The 24085-nt window shown below is 44.9% G+C and overlaps 1 protein-coding gene and 1 long non-coding RNA gene across 3 annotated transcripts in view; one reads left to right on the top strand and one right to left on the bottom strand.

Annotated features, from left to right (window-relative positions):
- Window positions 1–2900: 2900 nt before the first annotated feature.
- Window positions 2901–3989, bottom strand: LOC138565985 (uncharacterized). The gene is made up of 2 exons (XR_011301756.1): window positions 3723–3989; window positions 2901–3491 (listed from the first exon to the last, which is right to left on the bottom strand). It is a non-coding gene; the product is annotated as an uncharacterized lncRNA (long non-coding RNA).
- Window positions 3990–4069: 80 nt separating this feature from the next.
- PCNX3 (pecanex 3) overlaps window positions 4070–24085 on the top strand; it is a 1956057-nt gene continuing 1936041 nt past the window's right edge. For both annotated transcript variants that reach the window (XM_069644841.1, XM_069644840.1), the window contains exon 1: window positions 4070–5064. In XM_069644841.1, coding sequence (XP_069500942.1) covers window positions 4912–5064 — 153 coding nt within the window. In that variant the 5' untranslated portion in view covers window positions 4070–4911. The remainder of the gene's footprint in view (window positions 5065–24085) is intronic.

Raw genomic sequence — 24085 nt, 5'->3', positions numbered from 1 at the left:
CCGAGGTGGTCCTCATCCCCAGTAGGGGAGTCCACTCCTTGAGGTTCTCCCACATTAAACCACACGTAGGGAGAATATTGGGTAGCAGCCTCACTTCCCTAGCCTCATGAGAAGGGGTTCCCTCTTGGGGAGAAGTGACGATACTTTGTAAATCGTCACAAATGCCAGGTTGCTTTAATATGCGATTTATGTACTTTGCAAGTAAACTTTAAAAGATTGTGTTCTTGAAAGCCAAAACCTAAATATGTATCCCAACTGAAACTCAGTGGTTATTTGGTCAGTTGCCTAAATTGCACATTGGGTTCAAATTACATCTCCACAGCTTAGAAAACGGTATATTGCTCAGCAAATAATTTAATATACTCGTGCCTTATTTGCAAAAATCGGGAGGTCTCAAACTCTCCAAACTTTTGTATATCAAAATACTGGTTCAAAAAAAGGGATAAAATCTGTCTGTGATTATCAATCAGCTTTGAGAGGTTGCTGTGTTAGACAGACAGTTACATTTAAAGTTAATGATTTAAGAGTAAACCATTGAAATCAGAGTTTGGTTGGAACCACTGACTCGGATGTTTCAGCTCATCGTGCTCCCAAGGCCCAGGCTCAGAAAAAAAGAGGGGCTTAGAGAGTTAAAGAGGGGGTGAGAAACAGACTGGAGTTGGGGTGTGGGTAGGTGAGGAGAGAGATAAATAAAAAAGGATACAAAGTTCGAGACACACAAGGAAAGTGATAAATTGAAAACTATGCAAATGGACACACTTAGTAAGAATAGTAGAAAAGGCTCAAGAAGCCCCAGTCGGATCCCAGTCGAGAGCAGTTTCTGGACATGCTGGGGCTGAATCCTGGCCCGCTTGGAGCCTAGATTGAGGAGTACCTAGAGTTTCCATTAACAGCACTGTCCAAGGTGTCCTTGATCTAAGTGTTGTGTAGAGGTATATTGCACATGCCAGTGAAGCTGCCACAAATGCATCTGTCTCTTTTTCTTCTTGGTTTGCAAGGTTGGTGGTCCTATCAGTCTTTGTGTGCAGATTAGTCCACACTATTATTATGTTAAAATCTGAGTGGTCCATGACTCCGGAGTTGCAGGACCATGCTGTTCATCTTGGTCGGTCATAAATCCAAGCTTGGGGTGCGAAGAGGTTGAAAGGTTTGCATTCTTGGGTCTTTGGAGGGGTCGTGCTAGTTTGTTGCAGTCTAGTGAACAGCAAGATTGAGAGATTTTCCAAAGGCTAAGCCTGATCACAAGTTTAGCAGTAGTGGCATCACACCCGGCAATTACCATTACAGGTTGTTGCACCACTCTGCCAAAAATGAAAGTTTGATTTTTATGAGCTGCTTTTGTGTTGCGGTAATTACTCTCACGAAAATGCAGTACCTCATGAGGCAATTACTGCATACCGGCTCCCATTGAGACACATGGGACTCCACAAAGACTAATAACGGAAAGGTCCACATGGCTTGGAATCATACAGTCCTACCTGGGCACCGAGAACTTACAGCATGGGGTAAAGATAACAGGTTGGTTATATTGCTCATGTTAATATCACCAAACTCTTAATCAGGCCCTAAGTAATCACACTGGTTTAGGACCTAACATGCAACATAGACTAATTTTAGATGTCTGTTATAGTCCAGCTGGGTCACACATGTGATAGTCACCTGCTCTTAGTTGTTTGAAAAAGGCGTACAGCTTGTTGTTATGCATCATGTGCAAACAAACAAGAGACAGGATACTTGTAATGAGAAGACATCACTCATAGTTCAACCACCTAGAAGTTTGCACTCAGCAAAAGACAGTCTCCTTTTAACTAAACAGACACCACTCTAGACTCAGCTTCAAATAATATGTAGTAAGCGATGGTGGTTAACCCACTCCCAGCTCAGCTTCAAATAATATGCACTCAAAAATGTGTAATTCTAACAGAAGAGATATCCGTCATAGCTCAGGTTCAAATGATAGGTAGTCAGAGACCGCTGACCCAATTACGAATTTTTCAGTATTCCCAGGTAATACTGACAAACTCTTGTTACCGTTACCACATATGGTAATAACCGGGTGCCCCTGTAGGGCTACATGACTACAAGTTATATCAACCTTTCCATTATTTACCATTTTGGAGTCCACTAGGACTCCACTTGGGCCAGGAATTACCGCTCCCAGCATATATCGCATGAGGTATTGCTTTTGTATGACGGTAATTGCCATCACTCAAAGGCAGCTGGTAAAAAGAGTTTAAAAACTAAACTCTGATTTTGGCAGAGTAGTAAACACACAGTAATGGTAATTTCTAAGTGTTTTACCACTAGTGCTAAACTTATGATCAGACCCAGTTTAAAATATTATATGTCAATGATGGCACTGAGTACAGGGGAAAAGTCGGCACCTGCACCCTTTGGTCATTTGGCAGGAACCTCACTTTACCCTCATAGAGATGTTCAGTGTCCACCTTCTGAATATAGATGACAAATGGTTCTGCACTGCGTCAGCCTGGCTGGAGATGTTACACCATTGACTTAAAAACCATGCACATGAAGTGCACTGTTGGTAATAAAGTGATTTTGAGCACAATAAGGGATCCAGATAGAGTGACACGTCCTGAAGTAGAAAGCAACCAAGTTAGATCAGTAGGTTCAGTGACTTATTGAGATGTTACAAATGTAAAGCTGGCTGTATATCTTAGGGTTTTTTGTAATGCTGTATAAATATAGGTGGTGTAGAATGCACTGTTTAGCAATGGGATTGGGGGGCGGGGTGGCTGGCTGCTTGCTCCTATTCAGGGCAGGGCTGTGGGAATTTCTGCAGCCATAGTGAAAAAAAAGGCTAGCACCCATACACTCAAATCTCAGTTTGAAAATAATTGCTGTCAGCGCAACAGAAAAATTTACTTTCAATTAAGCAGTTTGACAAACAACAGCTTTATAAGTATACTCTGCCATAAAACTCAAAGGTAGGTGCATACAAATCACAAGGTATGTGTGCAGTATTCCAATAAAAAAACTAAACAGTTTAAAGAAAACTGGATGATTTAAGTTTAGTAAGCATATTTCACATTGGAAGTGCCTTGATTTTTGGTTTCAATGAAATTGTAAGCTGCACATTTCCCAAACAATAGTATGCCCAGTGTGTAGGTAGCATAGATGGTCTCCCCCCAATGATATTAATGGCAGATTTATTCAGTGCTGGAAATGGAAATTAACAACTGGGGGATCCCAACAGAAGGGGTGGGGGGTGTTCATGGAGGTGTTGAGAGTTGGCAAATGCAGGAGATTTTTCTACGCTGCCCCCACCCCCAACATAAACATTTAAATTTCAGGAGATTAATAATGTATTAACACATTGAGAATAATCTAGAAGAGCAATGTTTCCGATTATTTTCTGCAGAGTGCAGTCACGCGCATCCTGACCAGAGTGCATTCACGAGCAGAAGTTCAAGTGGTCTAGGGGATAAGTCTCTCGATTATCCTGAGGATGCATGTTCGAATCCTGTCTTCTGCAACAAAAGCAAATAAAAAACATTAAAACTCTTGAAGGGTGTAAATGGTTTTCCCGGGTCCGAGATCCGGGGAGACATAGTTTGCCGGATCTCGGATCCAGGGAAACACGGCCCAATGACCAGCGCTGCATCTATTTCTGCTGTGCCCCCTTCAGAATAGGAGAAAAGGCAGGCTCAGAAACAAGGAGAATGTAAATAGAAGGAGACGGGTGGTAAAAGGTTGGTCACCTTTCAAATTCACGAACATACATGTTTGGCGGGGTTCCAATAAGAGGTGGCAAAAAAAGTAATATGTGGTGGCATTTGACCCCTTTGACACCCCTATGGTCAGCTATGTGTTCATCAGCTCCCGGCTACGATGATGCTGTCTTAAGCTCTAGTCTTCCCTTCTAGACCACGAGGCTGCGCCTGCCTGGTCATTGGTGCGTTGGCTTGCGAAAACGACTATTTTCCGGCCTTGCTCCTCTCTGCAACGAGGGAGTACCAACTTGCGAGCTCGAGCCACGCCTTAGAAAGACAACGCGTTGACGAAATGCGCAACCTGTGGCACGTGACACGCCCGAACGTGCAACAAACGTGATGAGGCTAAGGTCCGTTTCTCGGACGGGAACTAGACACTACCGTATTCCCAATGTGATGGTTTTTGTGGAAGGACTTTTTTCTGACTGTAACGTGAGTCCCTATGGGGCAAGGGTTTGCTCGAATAAAGTAGCCGTGAAAGCTGTGTTGAGCAACTAGAGATGGCAGTCCCGGCTTTGAAATGACCACATTCGTGTTCGACACGGACGAAATACTTCCTTTGGATCCCTTTTGGATTAAACTGTGTTTTTTAGGTGCCTCCTTTAGCATGGCGTGAATACGGGTGCAGGTGTGGTTGCTTTTAGGGGACTTAACACTTTTCTTGTGTTTGCCATTTTGCACATCTGCCAACGTATGGACCTGTGTCAGGTGACTGAGCTAGTTACTAAAATGATCCCCATAAGATCAATGCTGGGAAACCTCACCAGCCCCGGATTTAGCAAGAATGTTATCCAGACGTGTATACCAGTCAACCTTGTCAGACCGGATCAGTAGGCAGAAGCATTGTAAACTAGTCTGCATGGCTAGAGTGGATGACATTCTTGGAGCGCATATAATTTTTTGTGTGTGTCAAAATGCTAGTTTGACAAGCAGATTGATTGGTTTGCCAGAGACGTGTCATGGCAGGTGATTACGTTTGTCCGGAAGCGCCATGGGGTGCTGAAGAGCTGGCAATGGCTTTAGATTTAAACTCTAGTGTTTGCTGCAGTTAATGGCTAGAGTTTTTTTGGGACTGTAGCAGCATTTTCCAAAGTATGGGGAATGACCATCTTTAGTAGCGCCGTCCAGTGGCGCGAGATCCTCTTTTACTGTGGGTCGAGAAAGCAGGAGTGTAATCATGGGGTCACAAGTGCTGCAGATCCTGCGTCAGGGGGTGTGGGCTTCACTGACGGGTGGTTGGTTCTTCGATCCCCACCAGAGCACCTTCTCCAATTGCTTCCATCTCTACACTTGGATATTCCTGCTCACCTTTCCCTTCTTGCTATACATGGTGAGTATTTTGGGCACTATTGGCTTCTCAATTATTGTATCTATGTGTTTTTGAAATTGTGTGCAGTACTGTTGGGGTTTGCTGTAGGCCCATGAATGGCAACCTCTTGATTTGTCTGTGATATTTTCATAAATAAAAGAAATGACTTATTCGGTTTGCTGACCTCGGAACTGATTTGAGTGGTAATCGAAACATGTTGTTCCATCACTATGCACGAGTGTTCATGTTGATAACTGCACATGCTATTATGTAATTTGTGTGTCCACCTCCATGTTCGAACGTGATTGGGGACTCTGCGCTGTGCTATTGTGCTTTGAAAATGTACTTGTGTGCACCTTCAATCGTAGAATACTGGATCTGATGTCTTCTTTTTTTTTCTTGAGATTTTGAAAGAGGTATCGATGTATACATGATTCCGCAGGCACCTCTGATACATAGAGCTAGATTGAGATTGTTTCCTGCTTAGAATATGTCTTTTGGGATCTTTCTCCTTTCATCTCCGTAAATTGCATCAACATTCTCTTAATTGCAGTTTTTCCATTGAAGTAATTTCAATGCAAAAGTTACATTTAGCCCTGTTTCTAATTATGTGTTTGAAGTGTTTGCTTTTGAAACGTTTAGTTAAACCTAACCTTGATTCTTATCTTCTTTACCACAACAATTAACTTCAATCCCAATTTTCATCTTAACCCTAATCTTTACCCTGTCAGTCACCTTATCATATCGATTTCACTGAGTTGTATTATCAATGATTTTATTTCACAAACACATTTTTCCTTGACCTGTACTTTTGAAGAAACTAATTAGATGAAATTACATGCTGCTGCCTTCTCTTATTTTGATTCCCTCTGCAGTTTTGTAATGGTGGGGTATATGGTTGAATTTGAAGGTTTACGTCATTTTTATTATTAATCGTTTCTAGTCACCATAGGGTTACATGCATATCATTCTGTTTTCCCTTGTTGATGTATGCCTAGTTTCTCTTGTGATATTGCATATGGTGTGTTTGTGTAATGATGTCCTAGACTCACGTGCGTTGTTTGTATCCTAGAGTACCCCAAGTGCGGGGGAAAGGCAATGACTTTGACTTGATTATGTCTTAAGATCCCTCCCCGGAGGGAGGCAATCAATGAAATCTGTTTAATCATCAAAGTTGCATCTTATTTATAACGTATATTGCAGTGTGTACTATTTTTATACCATTTTCTTTTCGTCATCATTGAACACTGTCTTTAAAGGAGATTAATGAATGTCAACCCTTGTCCCCTTCCGTCCTTGTGTTAAGGTGTGGGGTTCTGCGGGGAAACCTCATATTAATTGGGAGCAAAAGGAAACTAAATAAAATATCCATTCATATAGAGGTTGGGGGGTTAAGAGAGTTAATGATTCATCATAGAAACCCTTCCAAGGAGTCTCCCCGACCCCTACTAATTTTTTTAATTTCTCTTTCAAAATGTCCTAACTTTCGATGTATATTAAAATGGCCTACCTTATTTTTTCTTAAAATTAACTGCCTCTTGAATTTCATAGACGGCTGTCAAAGGATTGTTTTAATTATTGCAAGAAACTTGTGCTTTTCCCTGGTAGGAACTTATCTCAAATAGACAGTGTTTTTATGACCCCTCCCTCCTTAAGGCATTCCTTGTGAATTAACTGTAGCTAATCGGGCCTACTAGATCTCTTAAAATCAATGAGTATGATGCCATCATTTCTCCATTTGTTTTGACTGACATTCAACTGTGTAGTAATTTGGTTGTGTTTGATTGGCAACAATTCCTTTGATAAAAGATATATTTTCCTTGGTTCAATAGCCTTTCCTTTCTTCACCATGACAGAGTGAGATTAAACCGAGGTTCGGCCAGTATAGAAAAAGGTTTATTGAAACTGCCCCTTTTGATGTCAATAGCAGTGCACTGGTCGTTTGCTTGTTCCTTCCAATAATCTGCTCATATCTTGTCCTATATTTCTAACTTCAAATAACAAAGTATTCAAGAGATGTACCCCCGTTTTGCTATTTATGTGAAACATTGACTCTGATCTGTTTCTACAAAAAAGGCAGCTACACAAAAGTGCTTGAAATATAAACACACATCACTGCCCTTTCCTTGACTTTGTGTTCATAGACAGTGTGTAGCATCTAGACCTCATAATAGGGTCAACTGTACAAAATGGTTACGTTCTTTTTCCGGAGGAACTGACAACATAAAATATCCATTACAAATGGGCAGAAGTTGACCTAAGTTGAAGAATGGAGAACTTAACATTGTTGAGCACCCGCTATGTTTTCTAACTGGGGTATGTTCGTAGCAGGGAAAATCTTAAAAACACTCTTTGATTTCACCTCAACATGATTACCTATACTTTATAATCTAAGGCCCTGGGCTCTGTCATAGTCTTCAACCTTTTTGTTCGTTCACTGGCTTTTATGCTTTATGTTCACTCTCCTCTCCTTCTCTGCAGTATTCCGTTAGAATTTTACTCCAAAACTCTCCCATTTTGTAATACATAGCTTCTGTCGTAGCAGTCTTCTCATCCTAACTCAGTAAGGGAATTAGCTGTCGGCCCCAACATGATTGAGGTGTCACATCTGAAGTTTATTTACTCAACGCCTTTTTGTTAAGCCAAAACCGTTGGTGAAACATAACTGTATTAAGATTCATTAGATAATTCATTGTGTTTAAAAATGTGTGCCCAACGTGACCAAACAAAATTGGGATTCTAAAAATCAATCAGTTAGAAATTGATTGCAGGCCTAAAATTATTAATGGAGAGAAATTGAGGTTCGAACGGGCATTAACCCATGGCATAAGATTGATGCACTTGATTTATCTTACTTCAAAGGTTGTCATGGGCGGATCAGCTTTGAATATCTGGTACATGGCTTTGGTTGAGGAGTCGGTAATTCCAACAGTTTGTCCAGGGTTTGTGGGTTTCTGATTGATCAGATTAAAACTGAGTTCGCCTGCCGACACATGTCTGTCTTTTTACAAGAATACTGCTGGTTCGAGTGGCCTGATTGAGGATCCTTGAGACATGCATTTTGTTATGTTTAAGAATTCCAGCATGTTCCCTTTGCTCTACCCAACAATAATGCAGTCAGTTGTAGAGTTGCAGTCGCTTTTGGACACCCTTCCTACTACCTTTGTCGTGATTTCGCACTGTCCCTAATCCTACTTATTTAGTCATGCAAATGGTTTTCATGGAGGCTTTCAAATACTCCCTTTGTCATTTTTGTGTACCCTTGTGTTCGTAACATTTCTAAGACGATTTACTGGGTTAATTTCTTTCACAAAGTGCATGATTTCATACTGTCAGTATGTGTTTGATTGGTGATGCAAGATCACTCTTTTCTGCATGATTCTGTTTTCTGCTGGAAGTGTTACTAGAAAGTGTTGCATGATAAGTTCTGTGGTAATTGTTTCCTCAATCTGTTTCTCCAAGCAACTGCCAACTTGTAGGTGTTATGGTGACAAATTAAGCATACTTCTAAGATTTATTTTCTTATGTTTTTGACTATTGTGTAGGTGTGGTGTGAGTTGCTCAGGCAGTGTTCCGGCCCAAATTACCATATTGTCTCTTAAGCATTAATCTTGGCACTTCTTTATATTCTTTCTTAGATTTTCTAAAAGTCAGGATCTCTTTTTTCAGAGTTTTTTTCTTTTCCTATGTACTGGTTTACCATTGGTATTCTTAGTCCTTGGTCTTAGTGTATTGCTCACGGTGCTGGTCTCTGCAAGGATTTCCTTCTCCATGACATTGTGTGCTCCCTTTTCTGATAGGACTGTCTTCTATGTGTGCAATTTCCTAGACCCTTCTACTAATGCTCTTCTTTAGTATGCTTTTTCTTGTCTATTAGCTCATCTACAGGTCATAAGTAAACTCTGTCAGTGGATGCGCAAATGATCATACTGCAATTCTTGAATATATGTCCCTTCTACCCCTACACTGTTGAGCATTTCCTTCTTCACTCGTCGCGCGTTTAGGGCAATCATTCGCTCTTTTGACTGATGGCACTATTTGTTTTCTGGAGATGTACCGGTACTTTTAGGCTATTTTGCTCTGAGTAATGGATCAGTGATCTTTGTTTGTGAACAAGTCTTTTGTTTAAAGCTCTGACGGTAGATGTAGCAGACACAATGTCTGCTGTGTTCATCTTAGAACAGGCTCTTCTTGTCCCACATGCACGTTTGGCATTTCTGGCGTTTTTGTATTGCGATAAGCTCATCCTCAGTAGAAAATGGATGGTATATGCTAAAGTGAACCTCAGCAGTGCTGTATTAATTGGTCAGTAGTCTGCCAATATTTTGTCACCATCATTATGAGGTGGTTGTAATTCTACTTTTCAAAAAATGGATATGCTAATTAGTTACCAGACAAGGTAATTCTCCAAATCTGCCTCATTATATATCTGCCAGATTGGTGGTAATGTGTAGATTTCTAGAAGTACTGCGTGCAGTATTTGGATGTATGTCTGTACTTTGCCAGCATTTACTTTGCCTACATTGACTTCGCTAGACATTTACTTTGTCATTGCAAGGGGAGACCACCTGCACCCTCCCTTTTATGCTTCCATGTTCTTACCATCTACTACCCTTTGACCCCAAACCTAACATATGCTATCCCTAACAATATCCATTCACATCGTAACAATATGATGATGCATGTCAAAATAAATATCTGGTAAAGTCAATGTATGGCAAAGTTAGTGTATCCGGCGAAGTAAAGGGGGGGATAGCTGATATTTATTGCATGCATTATTTTGCTAATTTTTAGGAAACCCATTTCTACCCTAATTCTGAGCATGGAAATGGATTGTATACCATAGCAGTTCATACGATTACTCTAAAATATTTCACATGCAAAAAAGGTTCCAGGTGGGAGTGGGTTGTGGCCAGATGAGAAGTCTTGTTGTGTGGCCCCTGCTATTTCTGACTGGAGGTTCTTTGAAAACTGTAATGGAACACTGGCCTGTGTTCTGCGGCCAGTGTTCTAGATTTGTGGTCACTTGGAGGGGCTCGGTGGCAGTGCGGCCACGGCGGTCTGTAGGTTAAATAAAGCCTGTTGGTATGCCCTCTTACCTTGTCACTGCTTGTTTTTCACTGGCAACGAGGATGCAGTGACGGGTGGGGCATCCCAAAAAGCCCAGAGGCCCGGAGCAGTGAATCTCCAGTATGCCGGCACCATATCGCTAGAGGAAAGGACCTGGCGCTGTTGACGAACGTGGTAGCCATTTTGGGTGCCTAGTAACGCCTGGCATCTATGTTGCTGTGAGCTCCTTCACACAGCTATTTTTTACAGCTAAGGGAGCTGGTGGTGCAGCAAAGAAGAACAGGAAGGAGAAAAGAGATAAGGCACTCGGAGCACAGAAAGAAGAAATAGGAGATAAGGTACTGTGACAGTGAGTTTATGCTATGGAAACCAGCTGGTTGCGCGGCAAGAGAGCACTGTAAGGTGAAAGGTGATAAGGTACTGTGACGCACGCATGCTTTAGTGAAATCCAGCGCAAATTACACAGACTGGGGTTGAGCAATTTCGTGCAGCCATGCAGCACAGCAATGCCAGGCCTCCCCCAGTGTTTTTGATGTCCCCGGTGGAACAGCCAGTTTTGTGGGATCTCTGGGTGTATGCATTAAAAGTGTACATGAGAGCAGCTGGAGGTTCTAGGTACAGTGATGATAAAAAAGGAGGCAGCATTGTTAAACTGTCAGGCATTTGCCGGGTGAAGTAAATATACACCTGGTGGTGAAGAAGGTGAAAGAGTAGTGAGTGCATATGAAACCGCTCTCATGAAATTGGAGGGACAATTTGGGAAGAGACCCAACGTGGTACTTGAACAATACCATTTTTTTCTCCAGGGCACAAGGAGTTGGGGAAGGTATCAACTCCTACGTTATGGCTTTACGTATTCTCATTGCCACTTGCAAGTGTACAGGAGCCATACATCAGAGACCAGATTATGATGAAGACGAGTAATTCCAAGGTCAGAGAAAGGTTGTGGATAGACCGAGACCTGTCTATGGACAAGGTGATTGAAATTGCGAGAGCCATAGAGGAGCCATGCACCAGCGTTCAAGTCCTCACAGAGAGGACTGACCGGAATGTTCAAGGAGAATCCATCCAGGCTGTATTGGTACCACCCAAGAAGGGCAGCAACGACATCCGAAGCAAGACTGAGAAGTTTGATGGTCATTCAAACAGATCTAGCCGAATGAACCAAGGGGTGGGATGAAACAAGTGTGCAAGAAGTGCAGCTGGTCAAGTCGTCCCACCGGGGCAAAGGAGTGCCTGGCATGGGCCGTGGAGTGTAGGCGTTGTAAAATTAAGGGGCACTATGCCACAATGTGCAGGTTGAATGGAGTGGATGGCGGCACACAAGGTAGACAAAGTGTCAGGATGATTGAGGCAGACAGGGTCACAGACAGTGCTGTGGCTCATGCCAGTGGCGAGATGAGGGAAGGTGTGATAATACATGTTGAGGTGTTGGCCAAGGAAGGGTTGAAGATGGAATTGCAAAAATTGAAGGATGCAGGGATAATAGAGGCGATTGAGAGTTCGAAGTGGTTGTCCCCAGTAGTATTGGCACGGAAACAGGACTGGGGTTAAGGATGTGGACCTTAGGGAGATCAACGCTAGTATCTCGGTCGATCACCACATTCTTCCAAATATTCCTGAATTGTTGTTGACTATGGGGCATGCAGAGTGGTTTTTCACTTTTTTGACCTCTGATCGGCACACCGCCAAATCAATTTACATGAGGAGTCACGTCCCCTGACCTCGTTTGTAACACCTTTGGGTGCATACAGGTTTTGTTGCATGCCGTTTGGACTGGTGTCTTTGGACTGGCGTCTGCGGTTTTCCAGCGGTTGATGCAAGAATTGTTTGGGGGTGTGCCTGGAGTGAGTTATTTCCAGGATGATATTTTGGTCTGGGGTAAGAGGAAGAATGAACGTGATGAGAGGGTACATCGTGTCATGCAGATTTTACGGCAAAGTGGTTTGACGATGAAGTTGTCGAAGTGTTAGGTGAGTCTACCTAGTGTGACGTATTTGGGGCACACTTTTGATGCCAGTGGCATAAAACCTATAGCAGGATTGGTTAAATTAATGAGGGAGGCCCCGTCCCCGGTGAACAAGAACCAGCTCAGATCATTTTTGGGAATGACGTAGTAGTACGTCAAATTCGTACCTTTTTGTATGCTGAGAAAACTGTATGTATGTATGTATGCATGCTTTTGTGTCAGGCAGAGTTAGTGCAGCTGAAAGAGGATGTCGACAGGGTACCATCTTTAAGTTCGTTTGACCCAAAGAAAAGAACTGTTGTTACAGTCGATGCTAGTCCTTCCTTCTCAAGCTCTTCGCTCATCCGCCTCCAACTCCCTCAGTGTCGGTCGCTTCTCCAAGCAACAAGTTGGTGGTAGATCTCTCTCCTCGGCAGGGGCCTCTCTCTGGAACAGCCTTCCTGCCTCCCTGAAACTTGAGGAGAACCATCTCCGTTTCCGGAAGCACCTCAAAACCTTCCTCTTTGCTTCTGCTTTCTGTCCCCCTCTCCCCTGCTGCATTCCTGGCTGAATCTGCACTGGCTACCTGGCCACGCTTTCTGACCTCGGGCCCAGGCCTCGCCATTTGCACCCCTGCACAGCCTCCCTGGTAACCCCTGCACCTGGGGACTGTATTCTGTATCCCTACAGTCCCCCTACCAGCACTTATGTCTGCTCTTACCTTGCCACCATCCGGCTGTTTTATTTATCTACTTATTCTACTATCCCATGTACTGCACTTCCTCTCTCCCTTCCCCCATGCACTTTTCCCTTTCCCCCTTCGCATGCACTTGTGCGATCTGAATGACACCTGGCCTAGTAAGATCATGGTCTGTCTTCCCTCTGTTCCCCCTCCCTTGCCTCAAACTTGTGTATATGCGCGTTATAAATGCCATATATCATATCATATCAGTGAAGTCGGACTAGGGGCAGTTTTGGAGCAATGGCAAGATGGAAGATGCAGGCCGCTCGCGTTCGTGTCTAGGGCGCTTGCAGATGCTGAGAAGCGGTATGCTGTTATCGAGAGGGAAGCCTTTGCTGCTTCCTGAGCTTCTAAACCTTTCGGGACGTTTTTTTGTGGGGAATTCCGTATGTCATTAGGACATACCACAAGCTGCTCACATATGTACTTGCCACCAAGGATGTGGGTTTGGTGTCACCTAGGATAGCGAGGTGGATGGTGGAATTGCACAAATTCAATTTTAGGGTAGAATACATCCCAGGTATAAAGAATGTGGTAGCAGATTGTTTTTTGCGACTGCTGGTTGTGGTGCCGGAGGAACAAGGGTAAGAGTGATGTGGGCACCCAGGTTGCTTGTGTGCGTCCCGTTGTGGACAAAAACGAGTGGCAAAGGGAATCATCTAAGGATTCAGAGTTGGCATGGATAAAGGATGGTCTTCATGGTGGCTGAGAGACGGTGAATGCCACGGAGGAAGGGAGAGCGCACATGCATGCCTTAATTGAACTGGCGGACGGTCCGTGGGGCGTCATGAAAGGCGATAGGCTAGTGTGCCTCCGTGAGTTTAAGAGCAAGGCTTGTCAGGTTGGCGCATGAGGGGCATTTGGGCAGATCCCGGACCAAGAGGAGGTTGCAAGAATCTTATTGGTGGCCAGGTGTTGATGATGAGGGGGAGGTGGTAGTAAAGGAGTGTGTGGCATGTGCTATGAGTGATAAGAGTAAGAGTATTGCGCCCTCAGCCAGTCTGCCCGGTTGATGTTCTTAATGAGGTGTTGTCTAAGGTGGCCTTGGATATCATGGGTCCCATGTATTCTCTATGGTGGTTTGAGGTTTGTCTTCGTGTTGGACTACACATCCCGGTGGGTAGAGGTTGCTGCCTTTGAGACGGTGACAACAGAGAAGGTGATTGGATTCCCCAGTATGGTCACAGACAATGGTGTGTAGTTTGTGTCCCATCTATGCAGGAGATTTCGATTTACAATGGTATTCGGCATCATAGTAGAGTAAGAAAAGGGTTTTTGAGTTGAGTGGTACCACCATGGCGCCATCGTTTGGGTGTGGCTCTTCTTTGGAACCTCATTTGAGCAACACTGGCTGGGGGGAGCACGGTCCCCTTTTGACCAGTGCTCTGATGGTGTCCATCAGGGAGAGGAGGAGGAGGGGGGAGTCTGCTCCCTGTCGTCCTAACAGGCCCTGTTCCTTTGGTCTTAATTAAAAAAAGAGTTGGTCCAACCATGAGAGGAAACGTTAACTTGTAACAATGCTAACACTCCTGTCCAGGGATAGGAGACTGATAGTTTCCATCTGTTGAACAGGGGACTTCTGGTTGGCACGAACGGTTTAAAATGGTTGCAATGCATTGAGAAGTTGTCAAAGGAAATGACCCCGCCACAATCTAAAGAGCATAATTCCAGGAATATTAAGGACATGGTGCAGGCGCAGGACCAACAGGGAAGGCAAAATACCATGATAGACATCCACTGTTGACAAATAAAGTCTCAGCTATGGAGAACACTGCAAGCAAAACAGATATTCTGGTTATACGGACCAAGCTGAAGAAGGATATTGCCTCCTTCTAGCAGATGTATTAACAAGAACATATTTCTTCTGAATAAAAGAAGCTATTCAGGCAAAGATGTCTAAAAACCTGTTTATGCAAATGGCAGATCTGTTACCGGTGTATGCATGCATCTTTAAATTTGAGGGTAAATCCAGATAAACTCCTACGCTATTTGTGAGTATGGTAGAGAGTTGGAACCTCTGCCACCATTGTTTCTTGATTGCTGGTAGTTTAGTCAGGCTGTGTGCAGTGGCATACCAGAAGGAGTTGTCAGACAACTTGATGACATGTTCAACAATTGTTTAGTTAACTAAAAAGGAAAATGCCTAACTATTTCCCTGCCTACTAACCTCAAAACTAAGGGTCCCTATCAAATTAAAGTTCATGGTCCAAAATCCTACCTCCTAACTGGACCTACCACTTTAGAAAAGAAACAGAAAGGTGGACACCGGGACACGGTTAGACTTCTGTCTGGCCCAACACAGCAACATCTTCAAAAGATCAAAATAGATAGTTCAAACAAACCCAGTCTTGCCTTAGATCTTGGTTGTTAAAACAAAAGATTCCTTAATCCATCTGTTTGTTTGGCAAGATTTGCAGCAACAAGTCTCTGGCTCTCGGACTCCCCAAAGTCTTGTGGTTCTCTGGATCCTGATTTGGTTTTGGCATTGGGTAGGATATTTGCTCACTTGGTTTCCTCAGGTTCCCATAATCTTGCCAGTTGTCCTGACTTGGTTGCAAAGTATTCTTGTTCAGTTCGCTTTGATTTACACAAGGTTCTTGTCCCATTTGGTATCTTAGATTCTTAAAAACAAGTTGGTTTCCCCAACTTGGAAGTACAGAGTTAATATTCAAGTTAACTTGGTTCATACATGGCCCTTGCCCCGTTCGACTTCTCAGACTTTTGCAACCTTGCCGACCTTGTTGCACAGATTCTCATGGGCGCTTGCCCATTCGGATTTCTCTGGCTTCCAGAGCTGCAGCGGCTCTTCCAACCTGTCTACAAAGTTTCTATGTTTCTCATATGGTTCTTTACATTGAGTGCTTGCTCGTTTAAGCCCGTCTGGCACTCGTAATCGCGTATGTTCTCTTAATTCAAAGTGTTCGTACTTTCCTCTCCCAGATACATACCGGGTGTCTACTCGTTTGGGATTCTCACGCTCCCTTAACCTCATAGTTTCTCTTAACCTTATCTCACTGTATCCGTTCCTCTCCACAGGACTTTCTCGTGGAAGCATTTGCTTCCTTCATACTGCGTTGAAGTGGCCCTTAGGGGACCCTCGCACATGGAAACAAGGCACAATCACCACACATAAACTAATGCGCCAGACACGAGGTTGTATTCCCAAAAGCTGGGGTTTATTGCGAAGCAAATTAGTCTCATTTGGCCAACTGGGTCTCACGTCCGCGACATGTGTCTCCAGACCCCGAGGGACGCAAGAGAGCGAGAATTTTCACAACAGTTACATATATACTAAGCGAACATCTTGCTATCTGTAATGACATATTCAAATCCGCCCATAATGTATTTCTTTTGGAATGGATTCGATGATTTTTTAAAATTTTTTTAAAAAAAGTTTTTATTATTTTGAAAACAAATAAACCATACAAACCAAACTTGCAGTATTATTTACAACAAACTCGTGAACATCAATTAATGCACATTACTGCTCCCCAAATCCCTCCCCCCTCAAGAGCTTGTTTGCGTTTCTCATTCTGTATCTGCTGCGAGTGGTCGGGTATCGCTTCCTTCCGAAGCTACAGAATCCATTATTGTGCCAAACAGTCCTGTTATTAACACTCTCCATGCCATCAGGTTACCCACTTCTTCTTCCCCGCACTTGCTACATGCCTCCTGCCATACTACCGTTTCAGCCTCCACCCATTTTTGCAAATCCCGCCACCATACCTCAACCCGTGGCTTGTGGCACTGCTTCCAGCCCATGGCAATCCTTCTTTTTGCAAGCACATATGCCAGGTCCCTCAGTTTCCCAACATGTTTAGTATTCTGTGGTCTGGGAAACCCTCCCAACAGGCAGGCCCAGGCCGTATCTATGTTGAGCGTGACCCCTTTATCTGCTAGTTTTTGTGCCACCTCCCCCCAAAAACCTTCGATCACTGGGCAAGACCAGAACATGTGTGTCATATCAGCGTCTTCTTCATCGCATTTTGGGCATGCTTGTCTTCCTGCGTTTACAAACTTAGATATTCTCTTCGGGGTCATATAGGCTCTATGCGTTATGTATAACTGTATCTGCTGCAATCTGGCGTTTCTGGACACCTTCTTGTGGTATCCCATAGCACGCTCCCACATCCCATCGGTCATCTGTGCCCCCACCTCCGCTTTCCAGTCCAGCCTCAAATGAGTCAAATCCTTCCCCACCCTGGTCATCACCATCTCATACAATCTAGAGATCTCATGCCCTCCTTCTGATATGTCATATATTGTTCCCATTATGCCGTCTGGCTCCTCCGCCAGTACAGTCTCTGTCCAGGTTTTACGAATAATCTGCACTAGCCTAAGATACGTGACATATTGGCCTCTATGCAAGCCTGCCTCTTCTCCCAGTTCTTCGAAATCCTTAATGATCCCCTCTTGCCATACATCTCCCAATGTGAGCAGCCCGACCGATTCCCAATAGGTCCTGATTATCATTCTGAGTTGGTTGTCTCCCCCAGCCAAGGCGACTAGAGGCACCTGTGGGGAACACGGGTACGGGTTCTCCATCAGTCGGCATACTCTGCGTCACATCTTCCACCCAAGCAACATCATACCAGGGCGTTCTTTCATTTCAGGTCTAGGCACCCAGATAATCTCCTTTTAGGTAAAACGGAGTGCAGTCCTGCCCAAACAGCCTAAATTCAGGAGTTACCTCATCAGAAAGCCATTTGCTTAAATATTGCAACTGACCAGCTACATAATAGGCCTCAAAATTTGGCATCTTAATGCCCCCTCTATCTTGGAAGTTCTGCAGCTTCCATAGCGCCACTCTATTGCGAGTGCCATGCCATAGGAAGTCTCTGCACATGCTATTCAGTTTGACAAAAAACTTTTTGGGTATCAAGTATGGTATATTACTGAAGAAATGTAGCAGCCTGGGCAGGACCACCATTTTGAGCATCGCCCCCCCCCCCGTCCCATCATCGCCAGCGGTAACTTCTCCCAAAACTTCATACTTGTTCGGATTTTTCCCACAGCCACCTCGGTATTATGCAAGTGTTCCTCCTCCACCGTATGGTACACATCTATTCCGAGGTAGCGGAAGGAATCAACCGCCCATGGTACGGACAACACTGGCAACCGCTCCAGAAGGGCTCCTCTGTAGCTCCCCAATGGGAACTTGCTCGATTTTTGGGGGTTCACCGCTATGCCGGACAGTTCTGCATACCTTTCCATAACCTCTAGAATATATTGAAGATTTTCCTCCGGATATTTCAAGTATAGTAGTAAATCGTCAGCATACAAGGATATTAGATGTTTCTCTCCCCTTACCTCAATACCAACCATGTCATACTGTTGTCTGAGGTACACTGCCAGGGGCTCCATGGCTAGAATGTATAACATCGGGGACCAGGGGCACCCTTGTCTGGTGCCCCTACTGAGTTGCCATCTCTCAGATATCACCGATCCTGTGCGCACCCTGGCCAGTGGTTCACTGTATAGTAATTTTGCCCACCTAACATAACCCGGCCCCATCCCGTATTCTTTCAGGGCCTCCAGCAACCATGGCCACCTCACTGAGTCAAAAGTTTTGACTGCATCTAGGGACACCACCGCCATTTCCCCCTCGCTCCTGTTTCCCTCTTCCACCCGGTGGAGTCGCCTATGGTTGTGGGTCATATTTCTGCTGGGGACATAACCTGTCTGGTCCGGGTGTATCAGTTTGCTAATAACTCTACGCAGCCTATTGGCCAGGACCGCCGTCAATATCTTGCTATCCTGGTTCAACATTGACAAAGGCCTATAGGAGCCGCAGCTATGCCCTGGCTTGTTGGGCTTAGGAAGCGGCACAATTAACGCTTCTCTAAGCGATTCCGGCAGCCGGCCCATCTCAAAAAACTCATTGAGCATCTCTAGCATAGGGGGGAGTACTTCCTCTCTATATGTTTTATAAAACTCGCCAGGGAATCTGTCCGCGCCCGGGGTCTTACAGGTGGGTAGCTGCTTCACCACCTCCTCCAATTCCTCTAAGGTAATCAGTGCGTCCAGCTCCTCCCTTTCTTCAGCACTAATCTTAGGTAAGTCCATGTCTTTTAGGGTTTCTCTAATCTCCTCTCGATTGTCCCCTCTTCTGTCCTCATATAATGTCCTATAATAGTCTAAGAATGCCTCATTGACTCCCTCTTGGGTGTCAACCATCTCCCTTTCTTCTCTAGTTATTGTCCTAATCGGGGGCCTGGGGGTTTCGCTCTTATATAACCACGCCAACAAGCGGCCAGTTTTATCCCCACCTGCATGTTGCCTCTCAACATACTTCTTATAGTTAAGGTTGCAGAGCCTTTCCCAAAGCTCTTCACACCTTTGCTGTAGTTCGAGTACAAGTTCCGCATCCCCTCCCGCCCTGTTGTTTTCCCGTTCCAGTTTCTCTTCCGCTTCCTCTAGCTCCGTTAGGACCCCACCCTGTAGGCCTTTTGATTTAGCAATAGCAGCACCCCGCAATACCACCTTAAAGGCTTCCCAGAGCGTGCACGCTGAGTCCACGCTGCCTGTGTTTACCTCAAAGTACTGTGTGATCGCATCCCTGATATCTTCCCTGAAGACCGGGTCCCGGAGCGCCTCCGCCCGGAGGAGCCATGTCGGCATCCGCGCCCTGGGGCGGCAGTACTGCCAACTCAGAACCAGAGGCGAGTGGTCCGACAGGACCCTCGCTCTATAGTCTATTTGGGTGGTCTCTATCACCACATCTGGCGTGGCAAACAACTAATCAAGTCTTGTATGCAGTTGCTGCGAAGCTGAGTAATGCGAGTACTGTGTTTCATTAGGGTGTTTCAGCCTCCAAACATCTGCCAACCCGAAGTCGTCTAGTAATGTCTGCAATACCCTGGCTGCTGGGGTGGGCTTATCAATCTTATCATCAGATCTGTCTGCCTTTGGGTTGAGCACGCAGTTGAAATCCCCTCCCCAGATAACCGCTCCTCCCATACACGCGCCCAGATGAGTACACAGGGTTCTAAAATATGCCGCAGTATTTTGGTTGGGGGAATACGTATTTATAATGCACACCTCTATTCTCCACCAAAGCCTTTAATATGACCAACCTCCCCACCGTGTCCACCATTTCTTGTGTAAGTTGGAGCGGAACGTGCGGTGCCACCCAGACCAGCACTCCCCTAGTGTAGGCAGAATACTGAGGGCCTACTACAGTACCTCCCCGCTTCTTCCCCACTAGTTCCAGTTTTTGCCGGGTCAAATGTGTTTCCTGCAACAACGCAATATCAATCTTCTGTCTTTTCAAGTACATCATGACTTTGTTTCTCTTTAAGTAACTGTTGAGTCCCCTGACATTCCATGTTACGATCTTAAGGTCCCCCATGGCTCATGAGTGTCTTCTTGCCTTCCGTGTAGCGAATCCCCCTTGCCCACGTGATACAGATACAGCTCTCCATCTTTACTTGTAGCTTCTTGTACCAGCTGAAACTATCCATAACTAAATACACAACAAATTCCCAACTTCCCTCCCCTCCCTCCACCCGTCCCTTCCCCAACACCACACACCCCAACTGCTGCCCAGCTCCGTTCTCGGAACTCGGGCACCCCCACATCTAGCCCTGCAGGCACCAAACAATGCACAGAGCTCAGTAGGGTGAAGTCGCCCTAATGGCCACTTAACTAAGATTATTGTGGGGTAAAGGGATCCGCTCTGTAAGGCTCCCATTACTTCAATAATAATTACAGTGCTCATAACATCTAGTGCAATAGTCTGACCTTCTCTACTGAAGGCTGTGCAAATGACTATATTCCAGTCCCACGGGTCCGTGCCGTGCCATCTTGTGGCACCTTCCTCGTGCATTACTTATCTCTTCCGTGCTTTCTCTCCGTCCGAACTTCTGACTCCTGGGGACATCCCTGCGCATCGAACCATCCCATGGCATCCTCCGGGGTCTCAAAAAACAAAGTTTTGTGTTTATGTATAACTTTCAATTTTGCCGGATACAGTAACATGTATTTGTGGCCCGCTTCTCTCAGTCTCCGCTTTACCGTCCCAAAGTTCATGCGGCTACGCTGCACAGACAGGGTATAGTCCGGGTAGGCCGTGATGTTTGCCGCTCCTCGTATAAACGTTCCTCCCTTGCGGAAGTGTTCCAATATCCTCTCCCGGTCCCGGTAATTAAGAATTTTGGCTATCACCGGCCTAGGCGGGTTTCCTGGCAGCGGCCTCCTTGTTAGAGCTCTATATGCCCTTTCCACCGCAAATCCTTGAGATAGGGCTCCTCCGGGTATCTCTTGCAGTAGCATGGACTCAATAAACTCTGTGGGATCGTGGCCCTCCAATCCCTCCGGCAGGCCCACAATGCGGATGTTGTTTCGTCGGGCGTGTCCTTCCGCCTCCTCCGCTCTGCTCTCCAAGTTGCCCACTCTCTGTATCAGGGCATGCAATTCGGCCTTATGGGAGGCACAATCTGCGGTATTCGGGCTAACTTTCTTCTCAAGGGACTCCGTGCGCTCCGCCAAGGCCCTGACGTCCTGTCGGAGTAGATTAACATCCTCCTGAACCTCTCCGGCCTTAAGGTCCAGTGCAGTTTTCAGTTCAGTGACGGCTAATTCGAGTTTAGATTCCCAGGCCGCCTTTAGGTCTGCAATTGCAGCTAGGACTTCTTGGTTAGCGCCCGTTGTCGTCATGCTGTCTGCAGGCGGCTTATCCTTGCTCTTGGTATTGTCTTGACCAGGGGACGTCTTAGCGAAGTCATCCAGGGTGGGCTGTTTCGCCTTCGGCCTCACCGTTCTATTCGACATGACCCAGAGCACCTGTGTTCTGCACAAATGACAACTGCGCACCCAGTTCGCCTCTTTCGCTCGATCACCGTGCGGCCTGCTCCTTCCTTTGTTCCGGACATTGGTCGGCCATTTTGTGTCGTCTTTTGTCTTCGGCGCTCCTTATCCTTTCCGCACAGATCTCTGCCGCCGTTCTTCCTACACCTTCCAAAAGTTCACCAAGCGTGGCCCAATCATTCACACACCGACATGTGTATTTTCAGCAGTCGTCGGCTCATCGTAGCGCACTTTTACGCCCGGATCATTTCAGGATCTCGGGAGCTCCTCCAGATCAAGTCCTCCTACATGGCCCTCGTAGCCACGCCCCCACGATTCGATGATTGACAATAGTGACGAATATGACACCTTCAGACATTCATTTAGCAACAGTTTGCAATTTTACCGACTCGCAGACTTGATTCTTTGTTATAGAGAACACCCTGCTCCTGTTCTTTTGAGCAAGCTGCGTGCAGGGGAGAGACACATTCCAGGCCTCGCTATCTTCTGCGTTCTATTCCTGTGCTAGGGGCCAACTTGCTCTCCAGAGCTGTACAGGGCTCTGCGAAGGGGGGCCGTAAAAGAGAGCATAATTCAAGCCATTAATTGTTCATTTCCTACCATTTCTACCACATCTGCGAGACTCACTGGCACCTGCACAATGATTAAATGCTTTGTTGCTTACTTCCAAGGACTTGTGAGGGAGGGGACCGGGCATCGCAGTCTGGATTGCCTGCGTTGTGTTGCAACATGTATCTCATGGCCTTGCTCTTTGCATGAGCAACGATGAAATAGCGGAATAGAATAAGCTTACAGCAAAGCAGTTTGAACAGAAAGCAAGAAGCAAAAATTAGACAAAATGGCGAATTCTGATCACATCAAAATGGCCACACTTTGGCCATGTTTTTGAGTCTTCATTTACTAATACTGACATATGAGGTGGTTGGTCTTCGGCCAAGAAAATACATTGCCTCCATTATGGAATGGTATCTCTTTTCTGGACTGACCCTCCTTTTGGCCGTATGCCAAACGCCTCATCCATACATTGTAGCCTCTTCTGACCAAGTATCTGATTTTGAACTACTAGTTTCCTCCGCGTTATCATCAATATTGATTGAAATGAATTCTTTCACTGTCTTCATTTCATGATTCATTTGAATATCCGATTTAGTAGTCTTTTTTTTTTTTTGTTACTATCTGTACGCACTCCTCACTTATTTCAGTGCAAATTATAGGTAAGCAGTGTATGCAACAGCAACATGTCATAAATATTCCAAGCACTGCTCCTAAGATCGCAACTAATTTCCATCCCCATGAGCGTAATACCTCCCAAAACCACAAGCTTATGTTCAGTTGCCAACTCCCTTCTGGGGGGTGGAGGTCAGAGCTTAAAACGTGCAACTTTCTTATTGCTTCAAAAATCGTAGGGGAGGAGTCACTTACAAATACGCAACATCCTGATCCCACGATTTTACAAACTCCCCCACGATCAACCAAAGTTACATCAAGAGCCATCCTATTTTGGAGTGTCATTAATCTAATTCCTTTTTCCTCTAATTGTATAATATATCCGTTGTCCCATTTATTGTTTTCTCTAATATTCTGGACAGTTGCCTTATATTATAAGAGTTTATCACTTCGCCCCAAAATGGTATAAATGATTTTGCTATGTCTTCCGCGATTAATCCTCCTTCGTCATTTCTCCGTGGCCTCGATCAGGACAATTTAGCTATATCCACTGTTTTTGAAAGGAACACTCCCGGAAATAGAAGCCCCAAGTAACAAGTACCCCCCCCCCCCCCAGTTTCTAGGTAACCAGGGATAAGCTTTTTCTCTACATATGAAAAAGACAGGGTCACCTACATTCACTGGTTCTTCCTCTGTCAAGGAATGCTATATTCATACACCTAGTGAATGTCGCCACTGAATATGAGCCCTTCTTCTTTAAGCAAAAGGGGACAGAGCGTGGACTGTAGTTTACTGTATAGGAGGGGGGCACTGTATCTTTATTTCCTTCTAGGTTCATATGAAATGTGATTACAGATGATTTATATGGCACACATAATTTATCTCGTGGCATAGCTACTGGTTTTATCAATCGTGTTCCATGAAATATGGAGCAACCTACAGGTTTCAGAATTATTTCCTCAAATTCATTCATGTTTGTTCTATCTAATTGACCCGTTTCACTTTTGTTCCATTTCCCATAATATAATGCACTTAAGGACGCCTAGCATGCAGAGCTCAATGGCAGTGGCTGCACATACCAACCTATTCCTTTACCACCATGCTGTGGCAAGTGAGCACACGCACAACAAATATTTTTTCTCAAAATTGAGTGAGTTATATTAATTATTAGCAGTAATGTGTTATTCCCATATCCTTCCCTGCGTCTCTCTTCCATTGGGGACAAAGTGTAAGTAATCACATGGAACGGGCTTTCACTGGTGGAGATATTTCTAACAGGCAAGAGCACTTCTAATGGGTGTATTTCT

This window comes from Ambystoma mexicanum, chromosome 2p (genome assembly GCF_040938575.1).
Source record: "Ambystoma mexicanum isolate Mex_15411 chromosome 2p, UKY_AmexF1_1, whole genome shotgun sequence".
Lineage (NCBI taxonomy): Eukaryota > Metazoa > Chordata > Amphibia > Caudata > Ambystomatidae > Ambystoma > Ambystoma mexicanum.
Note: the sequence above shows the minus strand (reverse complement) of the source record. Positions and strands in the feature narration are given on the sequence as shown.